Here is an 18,070-nt window from a genome sequence, read left to right on the forward strand (position 1 = left end):
CTACAAGAAAAGAGAGTTCAGTGGCTGCGGTAATTCCCTTTGACTTAGCCTATCCAAATTTAATTTTCTTTTTCACGCATTTCCTGTTTAACCTTCTGCAACTGCTATAATCATTATGGCATGTTAGCTCGAAAATGTGATGGAGGATTTAGTCGCCAGCTAGCCCAGGCTGCCAGACCTGGTTTCCTTTTACTACCAGCAGAAAAAAGCAATTGGGATACGGTAATTGGGTGAGGGAAATCACCTACTGCAGGGTCACGTGTTGCCCTTTTAAAAGAAAATGCCTATTTGCTTTTGCAACATGACTAGGCCCGTATGGTAAAAAATGTGCTCAAGACTTTCAATCTTCCTGTGATCCTAAGCCCTTCATTTTTAAAACTGGGTGGAAAATACTTCCCTTCCTCTCAAGAATGTTATCAGGAAAATCACATTCAAGAGACTAAGAGTGAGTCAGGTAAATTAATGAGGGCATGTAAGTATGAGCTGCTGCTCTTTGACAGGAAGCAGGAAACATAAATAAGCATTTAATATGTATCTGTGAGTAATTTCTTACTTGCTATGGAATAAGGCCCATAGAGGCTAAGCTATAAGCGGAAAATGAACATGTTAATGCTATTTCAAAAAAGAACAGGCAAAACCTGTAGAAAAGAAATACTTCCGAATTTCAGAAAGTAGCAGAAATGCTGCAGAGGAAAAAATCATGAAAATTACTTGACAGAGCACTGCTAACTACGACAGACTTAAATAACAAATGAGGGTATCATAAAAAAGTCGATACTCAAGAACATAGTAAATAGAGATGGAAAAGATATATTGGGTCGTATTCTGCGTCTCCTGCTAGAGCACACTTGTGCACTGCAGTAGTTTCATGTCCTTTATTCAGTCTAGCCTTAAATTGCTCCAGCAAGGGAGCTTCCTCGACTCCTCTTGGGAGGCTCTGCCGCAGACCGACGGATCTCGCTGTCGAGGGATGTTTCCAGACGTTTAAGCTAAATTATGCTCATTTTCCAACCATTAGTGCAGAAGTTCCCTCCTTGCTGGTTATCCCCTTTGGAAGGACGCTGCCATCGTGGTTCTTCCGATGTTTGCTCGTTGGGCAGAGGAAGGGCAAGTGCGAGGGACTGAACAGAAGATGACAGCGCAAGACCGTATTGATACAACCTAGTTGCTGGAATAGCGACTTGTACGTGTCTACGCTTGCGTCTTTCTGTAGGCCCTGGCTAATACGTCTGCAGCAGCATGAGTCCGCAGCTTGCTTAAGAAATGCAGCATGTTCTTCCTCCCCTAAAACCTTCCCCGGCAGATGCCCTTTTTTCCCATAGCCCCTTTCGCTGTCTTTAAACGCCAGCGAGCCCCTTCGCCGCTCGCCGTCACACGGTTCTCCTGTGCCGCAGGGTCTGGCTGCCAGATGAGGACGCTGGACAGCGGGATCGGCACCTTCCCCCTGCCGGACGCGGGAGCCCGGGCTGCCGGGCGGCACGGTTCCAAGCACGACTCTGCCGGGGACACGGAAGCCCTTGCGCTGCCGGGGCAAGTGCTTCTCCCAGCTCCTTCGGTAAAAGCCAAAACTCTCGAGCGAGAAGTGCCTGCAAGCGCTAAGAGCCAGGAAGCTGCGGAAAGCGTAATTAGTCACTCGACATCGGATCCGGCCATGACCGCCAAAGGTGTACGACCCTTTCAGCGGCACCTTCGCGCGCCAGCTTCTGCAGGTAAATGCTAATTACACTGAAACTTGGATTATTTCTGTCCTGACATCTGTTCTGATTAGTGCTCTTGTAGTAGCGACAATTGATAGCAGAAATGTTAAACACAGAGCAGAAAATATTCTTGATATGAAAGCACAAGGTTAACAAGTTTGTGACCTGAGCCGTATGGAAATTTTGTTACGCGTAATGCTTATCTGTAACTGCGGAAGAAAAATGTGGTAAGTACTTAAGTCCTTTTCTCAAGAAACAGTACTTGAAAGAAAACCATGCAAGCCTCGGCGTTTGACTTGAATAAGAATGTAGATGTTCAGCAATATTCAGGATGTGACTTTGCTGCAAAGTGCAAAGCACAGGCATGTTGTGACATTAAAAAAAGACACATTCATAAGGACTCGCTTTTGAAACTAGACTCAGACCATGGACTTATTTGGCCTCAAAGCATAAACTCTGTCCCACTGAGTGTGTGGCCTTGACCTTCAGCAAGACTCTTGGTGCTTTACTACATTATACAGTTATTTATATATACAAACATAAAACAACTTATTGTCATTTATCAGCAGTGTGCATTTACTATAAACTATAAAACAAAAGCTGACAAAGGAGAAAAAGGACTAATCCAGCAAAACAACTTTTCATTGGTAAATAGTTCCACTGAACTCTCTTCAGTTTGTTATAAATGCACACTGAGCAGTTGCATGCATTTTTTTAAGCTTTTTGAGCCCCTGATATGTATGTCAATAGCAACAGAAATCATTACATACAGCATTTATATTTGTAACAGACTGTTTTTCATATCCAAATGGTAGAAATGGTATGAACCTCAGTAAAAGTAATTGGTTTAATGGGGAAAAGTACTTTTTAGTTTGCCCAATGCAATGTCATTTATTTATTGGTGTTATATTAATGCAACAGCTGCTATCAAGGTTGCTGATCCGTGTTATGAGTAGCTGAATAAATGCAGACACATAGTCTGTACCCGCAAACAGTTTATATTCCAAAGGGAGAAGTAACTCTGAAGAAACCTTCCTCTCCTACTTTCTGGCAGGATTTAGCTTTAAGGTAAAAATTGTAAGCCCTTCATCAGCGTAAGCATTTGTTGCTCTTATGAAACTTATGTTTGACTTGCATAAATCCCTGTCAGTCTAGCTCCAAGAGAGGTTCCCTCTAATTAACATGTGAGGTTAAATATCAAGTTTAAGCTTACTTTAAGGCCATCAAATATGTTTTCTGCTAATAAGCTGATGTATAAATTGAGGCTGGGAGGGAAGAAACCTATTGCACACATTCATAAGATGCGTAAGAGAAGAATTCTAATTAAACATCTCAGAACTTAGTTGATTTAGCAATATTCCCAGTGCAGTATTGCAACGGTATAATGGACGGCAAACACATATTGTATGCTTCATTGAGACTCCCTGCTCATTTCAAATCAAAGCTAAATAAAAGATATTTTAGTACTTACAATTTTTTTAAATAAATGTACTGTTAATTAATGGTACAGCTAAGAAGGATTCAGAAGAGAAATCTTGGTTATAGATTATATGCTATATGCATGAATAGCCACATGTGTGACCTCAATTCAGCAGTGCGCTATAGAGTAGACTCCATGATTAAACACTGTCATTATAACAAATTGAATAGAAACGGCAAGCGTTGAATTGCTTCATAAGAAGTCAGTAGCAGAAAGATTGTTCTGATCTTAATGCTAATATTCACTGCACCAACCCTGTAAGGTTTGTATCTTAATTAAATTGTCATGAAGAGATGTTAAAAAAAAAGCTGTATACATCAGATGGTGGGGTCAACTCATTCTTTACTAGAATATTTTCATTTGATTTTCATTTCTTTGCTTCTCCCTCACTTTTTCATCCAAATTACAATTATCATTTTATTTCACATGCACCATACATCTTCTTTGATGTTTTGATTTTACATAGTGTAAATATAGCAAGTAGAAAGACTAGCTGATTGCGAATTTCTGCGGGAAAGGGGCTTCTAATTATATTTATGTTAACAGTGTTCTCTCTCTGAGAATATAAAATAGCTAAGCAGATCCTGCAGTGGCTAGAAATAGTTATTGGATGTTGTTTATTTGAGCCCAGATATTTTTTAAATCTAATAGAGGAATTTAAAGCCATGCCTTCCGCTTTGCTTGTTAAATGGAGAGGGCTTTAGATCAAATTCTGCCGTGTAAGTTGCTGGAATTACCCTAATATGCAAGTAGTTGCTTTGAACAATAAGATGTTATTTGATGTAATAAAGTACCACAACTTGCCCCCAGTTTTTATTGAGTTATGACTGAAACACTGTCATTAAGATGCTAGTGAGACCCACCATTTAAATATCTTTCTTAATTCAGGGATAGCTGGCCTTGGAAGGCAAAACAGACAAGAGCCAAGCCCTGAGAGCGCTGCCTCAGTCGAGCATTTTGAAGAAACTGTAGAAAATAGACAGGTTCTTCCGGAGTGGACCAGCAAGAAAAGTGCTAAAGCCAAGGTATGAATTAAGAGGTGGAATCTGTAAAAGGAGATATGTGCTGTGACGTAAAGAATCAGAAATGGTGAATGTTAGCGAATAGAGTGAAAAGAGTAATTAACGATCTAATAACGACATTATTTGCTTTATCACCCTTCATTAGCAATCTCGTTATTTATTAATAATGATACAGCACCCAAAGGTCCTTTGTCCTCGTGCTTTACAAACAGGTTTTAATCAATCAGTATCCTCACGGGCAGTGTACAGACAGGGAAATTCAACCAGTTTTTCTCCTTAGGCAGCTTGCTTTGTTTGTCTGCTCGCCGTTAGAGCTTCAGGTCTGGTCTTTCCCTCAGGTCTAGGTTTCCTTGTCTGCGTGGTTGTGCGCTAGGAGTGTTTGATCAGATGTGCTGGGAAGCAGCGTGAAAGGAAAACTAGTCTTGCATTTTTCTGAGTGTTTTTGGTTAATCCGTCTGTCCCTCAATCTTTGCCTGAACACTGCAGGAAGAACGAATAGGCAAATGCATATACCTGTGTAAAAGCTACCGCTGGTGGTTGTCAAGCCATTAATACCCGGCAATGCCGGGCCATCGAGCCCCGTGAGAAGCACGGGGTCAGCAGGTTAGCAAGTGAAGGCAAAACTTCCTCAGGAAAGCGGGCAGTAAGGCAAGGAAACTGCCAGGCTGCTGGCTAATAAGCCTTACATTACAAGAGGCTTAAATTGCTTTAAATTGCTTAACTTTTTTTGCACGTCCGCTTTATTCACGCATTTGACTGGGGCATGTCGCTTTTTTACATAGCCCACGTTCAGGATATTTCCGACAGAAACAGGGAGAGGAAGCGATGCGTCCGGTATGGCACGGCACCGGCGGGCGGGCCGCGCGCCCGCAGCGGAGTGCGATGCTGCCGACCTCCGAGTCGCGGCGGTTGCGGCCTTCGCCCGGAGGCATCGTGGCGGACCGCCTCCAGTGCCAAAGCCACGTTTCCGCGGCCCGCGGGGCTGCTCGGTAGTCTGCCGCGGAGGCAGGGGCTGAGCGGGGGCGTAGCTGGCGCGCCAACGCCTAACCGGCCCAAGTGCGCGCGCCCCGTCTAGTGGGAGTTGCCGCTCTCCGTCGCTTAGGAGCTGAGACAAGCACGGGAAAGTGGGGAAATTAAAAGCACTCTTTAAAAAATAGAATGAAGCGTTGTTTTGAGCTATTCATAGGCAATTTGGATTAGTTATTTGGTGGCATTTGTACCTGTAAATCCCACCAACTGAGCAATATCAGCCTTAGCGCCTTCATCCCCATTTTCTGGGTTCTATTCTACGGAGCTGCTGCCCCAGAGATGTTCAAGTCCTCAGGCCTTCCCTGGTGGGAACCTCTCAGGACCAGCCATCCTCTTTACTCCAGATCAAAATCCTTAGTGTTACCTCCTGAAGAGGAACGGAGTGAGGAATCAGCTGAGTATTAAGGGCTTTCCATTACTGTAACGTAAATGCCTGGACATGGGGCACGAATTTAGGCTGAATTTAGGATTTAGTGCTCGTTGGTATAGAAAGCGTGAGTCCTGTCTGCTGACTATCCTCACCAGTTGCCTGCAGAATTGCTGGCATTGCAACAACCCTTTGTGCGTTGTGTGATCATCTTGCACCTTACAAATACGTTATATTACTGATGCTTGAGAGGTTTTAAATTTGATGATGAAATGATGATGATTTGATGATGATGATTAGATGGATGAAATTATCTGAAAAAAGTAGATAGATCTGAAAGCAGCATTAGAATGAAAAACGTTGTAAAAGCTGGGCTGTGTCTGCCAGACTAACTCAGAAGATTTACCAGGACAAGAATGTGTTTATTCCCCCATGTCAGACTGATGATTATTTACTGAAGGATAAGTGATTAGTTAAACTCGTAAAGCAGACTTTTCTCCACTTGAACTATCTGTTTACAGTGCATGATGAATATACAATGTTCTATTCCTAATATCATCATCTGCATTATTTTGATATATTTGCCTCATCTGAATGATTGCAATACCGTTACTTGTACAGGACAGAGCTCTGAGAGTATGCACTTACTCTGCCAGCAGCAGTGACACTGAGACGGAGCCAGACTATGAAACAAATTATTTTAGAGCTGCAGGAGAGAAGTTAGCGGAGTTAACAAAGAACAACAAACAAGGTAATTGAAAATTTGTACATGAGAAATGTGTATCTCCCATCCCCACTCCAACTGCAGCAGAGAATGTCCTTCATTGGACTGTCTGCCTCATTTCCTCTTTTTAACCTCAGATCTTTCTTCAGTCTATTTTTCCGTTATGTACCTTTTATTCTATATATGTCACACCTTTTTTCCTCTCTTTTGCTGCTTTTGCTAGCGTAATTTCTAGTGTTTTATGCATAAATCCTTGTGGTGCAATTAAAATCTTCGGTTACATTATTACAAAATTTAAAAGGTGACTATAAACACAGGTTCTTTTTTCTTTTTTAATTATATTAGCAGGTTAAAATAACCCCATGATCAAGACTATAGTTTTCTAATCTCTGCATCAAAGCAGTATTGGTTATGATGGGAAAGACTGTCACTGTCTTCTATATATATTGCCATTTTCAAGTATCATACTTTTTTGCAAGAACTGATGGCTGTTTAGAATTTACTAAATTCCAGTAGATGAAGGCATGTAAGTGAAGTTCTTGGGTTAATAGTTTTCTGTATGTTTAATAACCCAAGAAATTGCCGTCTTCTCGTGGCCACCAGCTTGCAATGCTGCCAGCAGCCTCTCGGTGCAGTTGCGTGTCCCCGGGTGGGGAGGCGAGCGAGGCTCCTATCTGTGCTAAGCAGCCGATGGCTTCCCCACAGGTGATAAATTCTGCTGAGTGCAAAGGCCAGTGCAAGGTCTCAGCACCACTGAAGCTCTGAGAGCTTAAGCAGTATTTCAGCGATTCGTAGGATTTGTGGTGCCCCTCTGCACTGCAGTGAGCTTGACCTAGCAGATTAGCACCTACAGCAGATACTGCAGTGACGAATGCATTAAAAATGCCATGGACAGTTAGATATTGTAGACAAACATACTGTGCTCTTTAGTGTCTCCTGGGAGTTTGACTTAAACATTTGGCATTTTCGGAGATAATCCATTTTATGTAATTGCACCACAGAGAAAACAGGCTAGGAAGCTAGGACCATTTATTTACATTACTCCTGTAACTTTGTGTTTTTAATCTGTATGAAATGTTGCAAGTAATTTGACTTTGCTCATAAACGCTTCCGATACTTTTTACAAATTATGCTCTAATACAAGAGAAATGTGTTTTGTCTTAGAGGTTGATAAGCAATTCTTTCTTTATTGATCACAATTTGCAAAAAAAGGATTGTATAATGTGTAAGCAGTTGCATTAAATGAAAGTTGATTCCAAGTTCAGTGATACCAAAACAGGATGTGAAGTCATTGCTTTATTTAGCAAATTCTTATTTAGTATATATACCCAAGTACTGGGTATATATACTAAATTAATATACTTTAATTCATATACTTTAAATGGTATTTAAGATAAATAGAAAATTATAAAGCATTATTGCAAAAGTATTTCTGCCATGGTAACTCCTTAGGATCAGGATTTCTGCTCTTTGCTCTATAAATGCAAGTCTTGCATCATATTAATAACAATACTTCATTCCATTCTGTGTTCAAAGATCTCAGCTTCTTTATGCATACAAGCGATATAACCTCAAAACATCCACATGAGGCTGAGGCTGGGGCTGCAGCAAAGCAAGGCACAGAGAATATTTTTATATGCATAGATCGTTATGTTCGATGACTCTCCAAAACATAAATGAACTTTCTGTTGTTTTACTCTTGCAAAGTTAGTGTGATTTGCATTTTCCATTTATGAGCAGGGAGCTACAAGTCTGAGAGACTGCCTGCCTGATGCTCAGGCTATTGAAAGTCCATGATAAGGACCTCCATTGATTTAGTGGGCTTTGGAAGAGACTCCCAGTACATTGCCCAATGTTATAAAGCAAGTCAGTAGAATAGGGAGGAAGGAATAACCCAAATATTCCAGGTTCTTCTGGTTCAGCCACAAAATATTTTCACTCCAATTTCATGAGGTTTTTATCCCACTGCAGTTCTTTTGGAGGCACTGAGGCAGGAGCTCTTCTAGTGCTATGAGTTAGGGGGTAGAGTTGAAGTTCGTGTAACAGAGAGTAAGGAAGGAAACAAATGATCACCTCAGCATGTCTCCCTTGTGCAGAAAATATCTTTGGTTTTGTTTTGATCTTCAGTGTGAGTTTTGAGCCTTGGTCTTTGGAAGCTGAGTTTTTACTCCTAATTTTTTTGAATTCCAGTAGGATCTATAACAATTGCGTAGTGCCTGTTCCTCATCTTGCTTGTGCATATTTTACACTGTTGTTTTTATTATCTAAAAAGTAAGAAGGAAAGATTTTTCAAAAGCAGACAAACCAAGACATGCTAAAGAAACTTAGCACATCTGCCAGGTAAGGCTATTAAGAGAGAAGAACGAAAACTTACAGCAAATAAATAAATAGAAAGATCCTCTCAAATTAACCATCTCATCTGTAATTCCAAAAGAAAGTAAATTAGTTCACTCTGTCTCATACCATCTCCATCACCGTGAATGTGAAGTATGAACCCGTACCTGTATGCATTGGAGAGTTAGGAGCTAGTATTTTCAGTAAGTTCCAGATGCCTTAAAACATTTGAAATACATTTTAAAAACTCTAAAATTACATTATTTTTAATATCTCTTACAGCTGAGCAAGAAAAACAAAATCAGAGAAAGTCTTTTCTGGGGAGCCCGATGTCAATCTTGGATTTATACCAGCACAGTCTCTATGGCCATTTTGGAGAGGAGGGACCTGAACAATTAGCACATTACAGTCTAATCGAGCAGCTGAGTGGAGCTTCCAGTAAAGACAGCAAGGGCAAGGAGAGCCCCCATGTGAGTCACTGTGATTTTTATGACATTGCTTCTCATTTACTTTGTGATTATATTTATTTAGCGCTTTTTGCGCTTTTTTTTTACTCAGTGTGTTGATTGATTACTGAAACCAGGAAGACCTGAAAAAAAACAGTATGACCTGAAGAAGAGTAAAGAACTAGATATTTTGCAGACAGGATTTTCTAATACTCGTCTGTCATAGAATAAGACTTTCAAAATTAACAAGTGAAGACAGGCTAGTGCTAGCACTCTAGCATAAGAGAGGAGTTGAAATTCAGGCTAGCCAGAAAACACAGATTTTAACTGCAAGGGTGCTCTTTCACATACAGACAGCTAATAATTTTCTGGGCTCAGCTGAAATATGCTCTGTGTTAGGTCTGGAGCTGCCTATTTGAGGTTTTTAAATATAATTTTGGTCAAGATCAGTCCTGATGCTCAACAGAAACAAGTTTTCTCCCCCTATTTCATCAGAATCCACTTGCTATTTCTGTTCCTTTAAATGTAAAAGCTGGCAGCGTGCGAACCCAACACTGTTGAAAACCACCCCTCAAGTTGCTCTTTTCCTTTCGTCGTCTTTCCTCATGCCTTCTCCTCTCGTTCTCACAACTCTTTCTCGCTTTTTCTCTCCTTTCTCTAACAAACTTAATCTGCTTGAAAATAGAGCCACCCAGCCCTGATCCACTGCAATCATTTTGTCTGTATGTTAAATCTTTCTCCTTGGCTCTTTCTTTTTCTTCTTTCTTTCCTTTCTTTCTTTCTTTTCTTTTTTTTTTAATACAAGCTCTTTTCCTTCTCTGCATAGTACTGAGCACATTTAGGGTATGTTACAGTATAGACAAGGGTGTTAGCAAAAAACAATGAATGAGTGGCTTTTGTAGCACCCTGGTGTAGTTCATAAGTGAAAATGAATTTTTATCTCTTCTCAGACCCTAGTCTTTGACTTTAGAAAATCCCTGTGCAGTGTAACTTCAGAGGTGGTCAGACACTTCACCAAAGTTAGGGCCATATGGCTTTCGGGAGTCTGGGCCAAATGTGCAGAAGGAATGCGTGAAACAAACTGGCAATGCCCCTGTTTATTCCAGCTCCACTGGCGTGAAAGCCCCGCCTAACTGCATATTAAATTGACTCACGAACTTCAAAAGAAAAATCTTGAAATGTGTCTGCCTCATTTCCCAACCAACCAGATTTTGCTAGTACTCAGACTATGATTCAAACTGAGTATGTTTGAGTTGTATTAGAAAGAACAAAATGTAAAGAATTTGGCTTCATAGTTGGGAAGAACAGTAGGGGAGAAAAGGTAGCAGAACAGTATTAAAAAGGATAGATGAGAGAAAATAACCTCAGCATCCACTTAATTCCTCATCTTGTACATTTAGAGATCCATTGTTCGGTTATGTTGACAATATTAATTTTATATATACACACACACACACACACACACACAGAGAGAAACACACACATAGAGCAATATATATGTATTGCAGTTCTGCCTTCTCAAGGCCAAGATCTTTTGCTATTAACACAGCAGTTAGATTTGATTTCACTATAGAGAAGTGGCTCAGAATTGCATTTGTTCTTAATTCATTCTTTTAGTGCATTTCTTATATGTGACAGATCTTTGCAAAGAGCCCAATCAGCACCAAAACTTAAACAAAACTCGTTAAAATAGCCTTACGGTCTGGGTAAAAATCCATCATTAAACTAGAAGGTAACAGGTATAACTCAACACTAGCATTTGTCATGCATTATGTCAGGGGGCTTTTGAGATTACTTTTTGAGGATTTGAAATAGCTCTCAAAACAGTATCGCCTCTTGGTGAACACTGAAAGCTCAATAAAGTACTAGATATTTGCGTACTAGTATTAAACTTCCCAGAATGACAAATGAGGAGCAGTCACCACGAGAAGCAGGTTGCCACAAACTCCTTGTTTGAACCAGCACAGCAAATTTTTTGCAGCTGTAGTTTGTCCAACCCAAGAAGATCCACAGTCTGTTTAAATTAGAGCTGGGTGATCTGGAACATTACACACAAAAGAAGAGGGGCCATCGGAAATGTACGGCCAGCAACTCTAAAAAAAGAGACAAATTTGGGGGGGGGGGAGAAAGCAGTTTTCATCCATAATATTTGGCATTTTGAAAAAGAAGATGCTACGTGCTTAGAATTTAATTCTCAAATGGCATGTGAGAAGCCTTAAAAAAGAAAAAAAAAAAGCAAGTATCATGATGGACAGAATGAGTTTCCTCTGCCTGTCGAAAAAGCAGTGTACTGTATCAGTGCCCTAGCCCAATTAAATTGGACTGCACGGCACCAGTAACACAGTGGTTTCAGACTGGGTGTTCTAATGAGACATTCTGGCAGGAAGCTCAGTTAACCCAGACTTGATCTCATTTGAGTTGTCTGCCTCTCCCTGAACGTACTCGCCCCCAAAGTATACACACGCCAACAAGTTTTATCAGCAAAAAAAGTGCCGCACAGAAGGAGTTGCAGAAGAGGAGGCACTCAGTGGGCAGTGACTGGTGTAAAGGCACGCCGAACGGGCAGGTTGGCAAATCCAAAAAGGCTTCAAGGCATTAAAAGGCAAAATAGTTATTGTTCCCAGGTTTTTATCTGCCAGGTCTTGAACAGTGTCCTGGTTGAACTCTCTTGGTACTGCAAACAAATTTGATGATACATTGATGTTGACTTGGGAAATATATTCTGAAATAATGGTATCCTTTTGTAAACTGCAGTGTTTTGGACCAGAAAAATTAATCACAATTTCAAAGAAAAGAAGAGAACTCATTGAGTCACAGATCCAAAATTTTCATTTAAATTAACAGCCATAGTGTATTTTTCTCATAGAGGATTTCCAAAACTAGAAACACAATTATTTTTATCTCATTTAAATTAATTTTAACTTCTCTGATTTCATAAAACATATGCTGCACCTGGTCCAAAGCCCACTGCGGTCACCGCATGGCAAGACCCCTGTTCAGTGATATTTCAATGAGGCCAACGGGAAGAGCTGCTTCTCTGGCTTGTAGCAATAACTGGTAGTGCCCTGAGCAGTTTGTGGACATTGTGGTCACAACTGTATTTTCACAATGAAAAATAATTTCACATGTTAATTAATTGGCTGTTTAGACTTTAAAAGCCCAGTGATTTATTTGTTCTTACAAGAATTTAGAAAACAAGATAAATTTCTATTACCCGAGCAGATTATTTATTAACATATTTTATGATTAAATGAGAAATGACGCAAGACTTTATTGTCTTCTTTTGTTCCCATGAAAAAGCAACTGAGTCAGTTAAAGATTTTATTACTTAATCATCCTTGTGATCCCAAAGCATCTTGAAAAATGTGTTTTCTTCTTTAACCTTATCCAACCACCACATTTTTTTGTAATACAGCCCTTTCTCCTTCCTTTTATTCCTATCTGTTCTTCCATTTGAATCATCATCAAGACTTTCTTATTCCAAGCCACAACTTGATGAACACTTTAAAGAAAAGATCCTTCAAGGAAGGGGCTGATACCCACCACGAGTTTCTAAATCCTGTTGTTTTCCCTCAGTCACGGTGATAACACATGAGCAATCCGACCTTTCTCTCCCAACTACAATGTTAACTACATCAGCAATTTAACTGTAGGGCTCAATTAACTGAAGAGGCTTATGTGTGCTCTGTGTTTGTCTTACTCAACACAGCAGAGTTTGTGTGTGTTGTACAGATGATTCATGAAGGAGATACAATACTCAAACCACCATGTCTTGCAATTCAAGTAGATTTTAGAGCTTACTGGCAAATACAGGAAAAGGAAAAATTAGAGAAGTTGCTGCTGTTTTGGCTGCACTTACAAATGGGACTGATATGGCACGATTCCCAGATAAACTCAGGGTTTTTTTGCAGCCGAGCGAGCAGATTGGGAGTTAATGCTTTATACATGTCTCACTGTGCTCACAAGCCTTCTAATGCATCATATTAACACAGTGGAATAGCCACAGAAGGGCTGGTAGCCGGGGTGGGAATGACTGGTAATCGTGCAGCACTTGCCATCCTGGAATATCCCAGAGCGTTACACTGATACTATACAGGATGTTCCAGCACTGCAGAATTACAGCAGTAGTTAAAGCGCAGGTAAGCATGCAGCTCAGACACCTCTGCCGGCCGCACTAGGCAAGAGTAAGGGGCAAACAAGGAAGGGCATGAGCTCCTGCTTTGGCTTGTCTCCTGCAGGGATCAGTAAGTGGTGAGCGAGGCTAGGAGTCAGCTGTATCCTGGACACCTCTCCCTGTTCACCTATCCGGGCAGCTGTTGGAGAACATAGCAGCAAACTTTAGATGTTTGATTTGGGTTCTCTGAATCACTTTCGGAAGGGGCCTAGTTCTGTGTTAACTCTTTGAACTGTTAAATGGAGCTCTTAGAAGAGACTTGCCATTATGAGTTTGTTTCAGCGAGACAGTGTACACTGCTTTCACAGGGAACTGAGCTTTTTCAAGTATCAGATATGCTTAGGGAGGGATTCTGCTTATCTCGTGTGAAAAGGCCTAAGATAATGATTTGGGTCCTGTTATCAGTTGGGAATAAGCTGCATCCTAAGAATACAAAGCAGAAAGGAGGTGGTGACCCGTGCAACTGCTTGTTTCCCAGCCTGGACCACAGAGGGGGAGCCTACACAACCAGCTTGCGCTGGGTACCACACTTTTAGCCTGAGCTTAGCAAGATAAACCTTGCCCTAAGCTTGTCCTTGTAGGGAGCTGGTGAAAAGCAGCTAGTGTAGCAGTCTGGAGAATGAAACTGCATTTCTATGAGCTTCCAGGTGAGAACTGAATGTTACCTTGATTGCACTACTATATTAACAAGAGTCCAGCTGGCCAATCCTGCAGCTAGTGCAGCACTGGGTGATGTCCGGCTAGCTGCTTCACTTCAGGACCTCAGTGTCTCTGTCTGTAAATTGGGGACAGCAATATTTAGCTCATATAAGTTCTGTGCTGATCATGAAAAAAACAAAACAGCAAATGCCCTAGAAGACCTAGGTCTTAACCTTATTTTGTGCAATGTGTGTGCTCTTGCAAATGTGGAATTTGAAGCAACTTTTACAAATTATTGTGCTAGAAACGAATAGAAGGTAAGGGGATAGATACCTTGTCAGTAAGAGAAAGCATTTAGATGGGCTGGATCAAATTCAATAATTAGCTGATTATGGATCTCTGTGCACTGGTTGTATAATTCAGGTCCTAGGTATCCAACACAGAAACCTCAGCTCCTGCTTGCTATTTGCCTTGCCAGACGTAGGACAGAGGAAGGTGATCGGGTGAGGAGGGAATCAGTTCTGTGTTCTTTCCTAGAGCTGATGAGATGAAGAGGTTGAGAAAGGTGCTGCCATGGTGCAGTTTGTAGACAGGGAATAAGTCTGTGGTCATTCACCCAGCTATGGTGTTTTAAGATACTCCTCTTTCATGTTAGGAATTGGTGGATAAAATCATTGCATAGGTTTAGGTAGATGGTTTATTAATGTAATCATCAGGTGAGGCATACCTAGAAACACAGATTCTAGTTCAGTCAGGATCAGATATCCTTTCATGCTCCCTGTCAGTGAGAATGACGTTTATTTGATGTGCAAAATAGAGAGATCACATTAGCTCAGGGTGGTATGGAAGATCCAAGAGCAGCTTTGAGAAGGGCAGCTTTACGGAGGCGAAGCAAACCGCGCAATACACTCGTGTGCCTGTTTAGGGCTCAGCGTCTCCCTTCTGAAAGCAGAATAAACTACTTCGCCCAAAGAAAAGCAGCACGATTCTGAGCGCAGGGCTCAAATGGGCTCAAAGGCTGAGCCAAGTCGGGAGCACTGTGCGCTGCAGCGCAGAGCCGTGCAGACTTGCTGCGCGGGCCTGGGTGGGCTCTTGTCGCGCCAGCCCTGACGTGGCACAGCGAGAGCTCGGCGGCTGAGCTCCCCGGCGCCGGCGCTGCCCCGGCAAGCTGGCGTCTGGCCGTGCCACCACGGGGACGTCACGGGCTGCGCTCTCAGGAGCTGCTGCTGGGCTGCACTGCTGAAGTAGCCAACTGCCCGCACCAGAGACCCCCTGAAAACGTCATATATATGGGGGTCTTTAAGCTACGTATGCTTCCATTTTTTTCAGTTGTCTTAATAGCATTTACCCACAGACGGGCTTGGGGGTCTGAGGCTTCCTTTCTATTTAATCAAAGGTTTCTGATCCTCAGATGAATGATGCAATGCTTGTCCCGTCAAAGCAAAGCCTGTCTGAGTAATTACCCAAGTTGATGTAAGATCTATTGTCGAGGGATCTCATAGGAGTATTTGACAACTTAAGTGACAAAAACCACAGGAGCATGATCAGATAAGAAAACAGATTTTCCCATACCACCCATGGGACTATTACAGAATTAAAAATGTATTTTCTAGCCTCAAGTCTAATTCAAGTGAGTGTGCAGAAATATTAAATTAGGAATAGGCTAGGATGTCTCCAGATAACAACAAATCCCATGTCTCTACATGCTTTTTTCCCTCTCCATAAGGTAAGTTCCTGTTCCAAGATCTGCTACAGTCTTACATTCCTAATCAGACCTTATTTTTTTCTAGTATCTTGCCATCAAAGTTGCCTCCAAAAAGTGAAGTGAAGAGATCACAAACTAAGCAATTTGAAGAGTGCCAGGCAGTCTCCTGGGACCAAATTCTCACTTGACATGTATCATTTAAAAGAAATGTTGTATAGCGCGGAAGAACATTCCTACAGTTAGCCTGAGGTACTAGCTCGGCACAATAAAAAGCTGCAGCTGTGGAGAGACTCATTTCTCTCCCTGTCCCTTCTAGGTGAAGCAACTGAGGTTTCTTACACTGCTGAGAGTTTAGGAAAAAAAACATTAAATGGAGAGTAGTCCAGCGACAAAGACGACAACACTTGCCGTAACTTCATTAAGCTTTTAAAAGGTTCTGACAAGCCAAAATGCTAATTGTAAGACAGAGTTAAGTAATTTAAAAAAAAAAAAAAAAGTTTGAAATATTTTACTAGGGGTCTTCATAGGAAAAACATGCCTTAGAAAAACTTAAAGTTTTAGTCTTCTACGGATACAGCTCTAACACTGAAGTACTTTAATTTTAGGACGATGCCACCAAATCCCCTTTTGGCCAGCCCTCCAGCTACTGTAAAGGTTCTCTCTGTTTTATATTTGCTTGATGTATTTATGGGAATGGGTAGGTGGCAACATTTTGACTCAAATGTCTTTTTTCACAGGATTTTAAAAGAGTATTTGGATATTGGTGAGGGATGTGAAGAGTTTGGCATAGTACAGCAGGCTGTTTGGCATTTAAAACACATGGTGTGAAGCAGTCCTGCAAGGCTAGCAAGCGAATGGTTTGGATGTGAGTTGGAGGGAAGAGGCGGAGGAAGTGAGAAGCTGTAGCTACAGCAGGAAAGTTAAGGACTTGAAGAAGTATCCGTAGCATGTAGGTGCAGTGCTGGTGCCCATGGCGAGTGTCACGTCACGCTAAGTCCCCAGATTACTCACGGCGCTGAATGAAGTGTGCCTGTGTGTTTTGCCAGCTGCAGATGTGTGGGCTCATGTGAATTAAGGCAGCACGCCAAGCTGTCCCGGAACTGCAGCTTGGGTGCTGTCTTGGCTGCATATAACCCCTTTGTAAAGATTTGTGAGATTCCCCTGTAAGGTCTGAAGAACTTCACCCTTTGGGAGTGGAAAAACTTGATCACTGTATTCTCTCGGCAAATATTTTAAAATTAGGCAGAGAACCTTGGCCTTTCAGTTCACTAAGCACCTTGCATACTGGCCAGGTGTCACAGAAAGTCTTGCAGCTCATTTGCTGGAGTCCCAGGGGAAGAGGCCAGGACTGATAGTGTACAAGCGCCCTGAGCAAAGCAGAGCTGTATGCAGGTAGCTGCAGAGAGCCCGCGTGGCTGCAGTATTAACTAACCTGGCTCCTCCTGGCCTGGTTACTCCAGGCCGTTTCTCAGCAGGGCTGATAGAACCACGCTACTCTTGGTCCCAGCACCGTGCGCTTGCTCACACAGGTCCTTGCATCACGCTGCACTGTGCCTTGCAGCTCCACCCTGAGCTCTGAATTTGCCTTCCGTTATTTGTCTAAATAACTGGAGATTATGTAAGGATTTAATAGCTACTATGGCTGTTAGGCATAAGTAGGTAGATCCTTTAGTCTAATAAGAACCAAAAGTGCATCCTGAAAAAAGTAGCATTTGCTAGCTGATTTCCCTGAGTGAAAAATGTTCTGAACTGTTTTTCACAGGTTTGACAGATGGAGCTACTGTGATTTGCAGCATGGCCCAAAGTGCACTAATGTTTCTGCCATTTGTAACCAGACGCTCTTCAGTTCTCCATCTTTGGAAATGAACCTTTGGGTTTCATTTCCCTCTGTGCTGAATTGGAATATCATAATAATACTGTAGGCCAGAATGGAATTCAGGACACATTAACAGCAACAAATGAAAAATATTAGTGAGCTTGTAAGATAATGCAATTGTAATAGTGGAAATGATATTAGTAATAAAAGAAAAAGATAAAAAAATAAATTGAATACAATAAACACTAGATTGACTCAATCAAGATAAGAGCAGTAGGGCAGAGGGGTATTCAATAGCTCTTTGTTTTCTGAAACTGGAAAATATTTTGACTCCAAGAGGAGCATCTGATTAGCAGAGTTAAATGAGATGAAAAATGCAGTAGTATTTTTGTGAATAGTTTTTCCAGCCTTCTTCATCTACAGTAGGGATATATTTTTGCATCACACACAAACATCATGAAGGGAGGGGTAGGAAATGATGGATCTTCTAATATGAGAGTTATGTTCTCAGCAAAATACATGAGGAATAAGATACACAGTTGATGCTAGTGGGAACTGTGGCTATACATTGAAAATGTACTAGTAAATGATTTCTTTTTAAGAGCATGCTTTTTTTATATATATATAAGTACACAGG

The 18,070-nt window shown here is 41.4% G+C and overlaps 1 protein-coding gene across 1 annotated transcript in view; it reads left to right on the forward strand.

Moving 5' to 3' along the window:
• NCKAP5 (NCK associated protein 5) overlaps nucleotides 1–18,070 on the forward strand; it is a 349,664-nt gene that overhangs the window by 314,953 nt on the left and 16,641 nt on the right. The window contains exons 15-18 of the mRNA XM_062579086.1: nucleotides 1,395–1,709; nucleotides 4,066–4,202; nucleotides 6,217–6,346; nucleotides 8,936–9,123. Of these exons, the coding sequence (XP_062435070.1) occupies nucleotides 1,395–1,709; nucleotides 4,066–4,202; nucleotides 6,217–6,346; nucleotides 8,936–9,123 (770 nt within the window). The remainder of the gene's footprint in view (nucleotides 1–1,394; nucleotides 1,710–4,065; nucleotides 4,203–6,216; nucleotides 6,347–8,935; nucleotides 9,124–18,070) is intronic.

This window comes from Rhea pennata, chromosome 6, assembly GCF_028389875.1.
Source record: "Rhea pennata isolate bPtePen1 chromosome 6, bPtePen1.pri, whole genome shotgun sequence".
Lineage (NCBI taxonomy): Eukaryota > Metazoa > Chordata > Aves > Rheiformes > Rheidae > Rhea > Rhea pennata.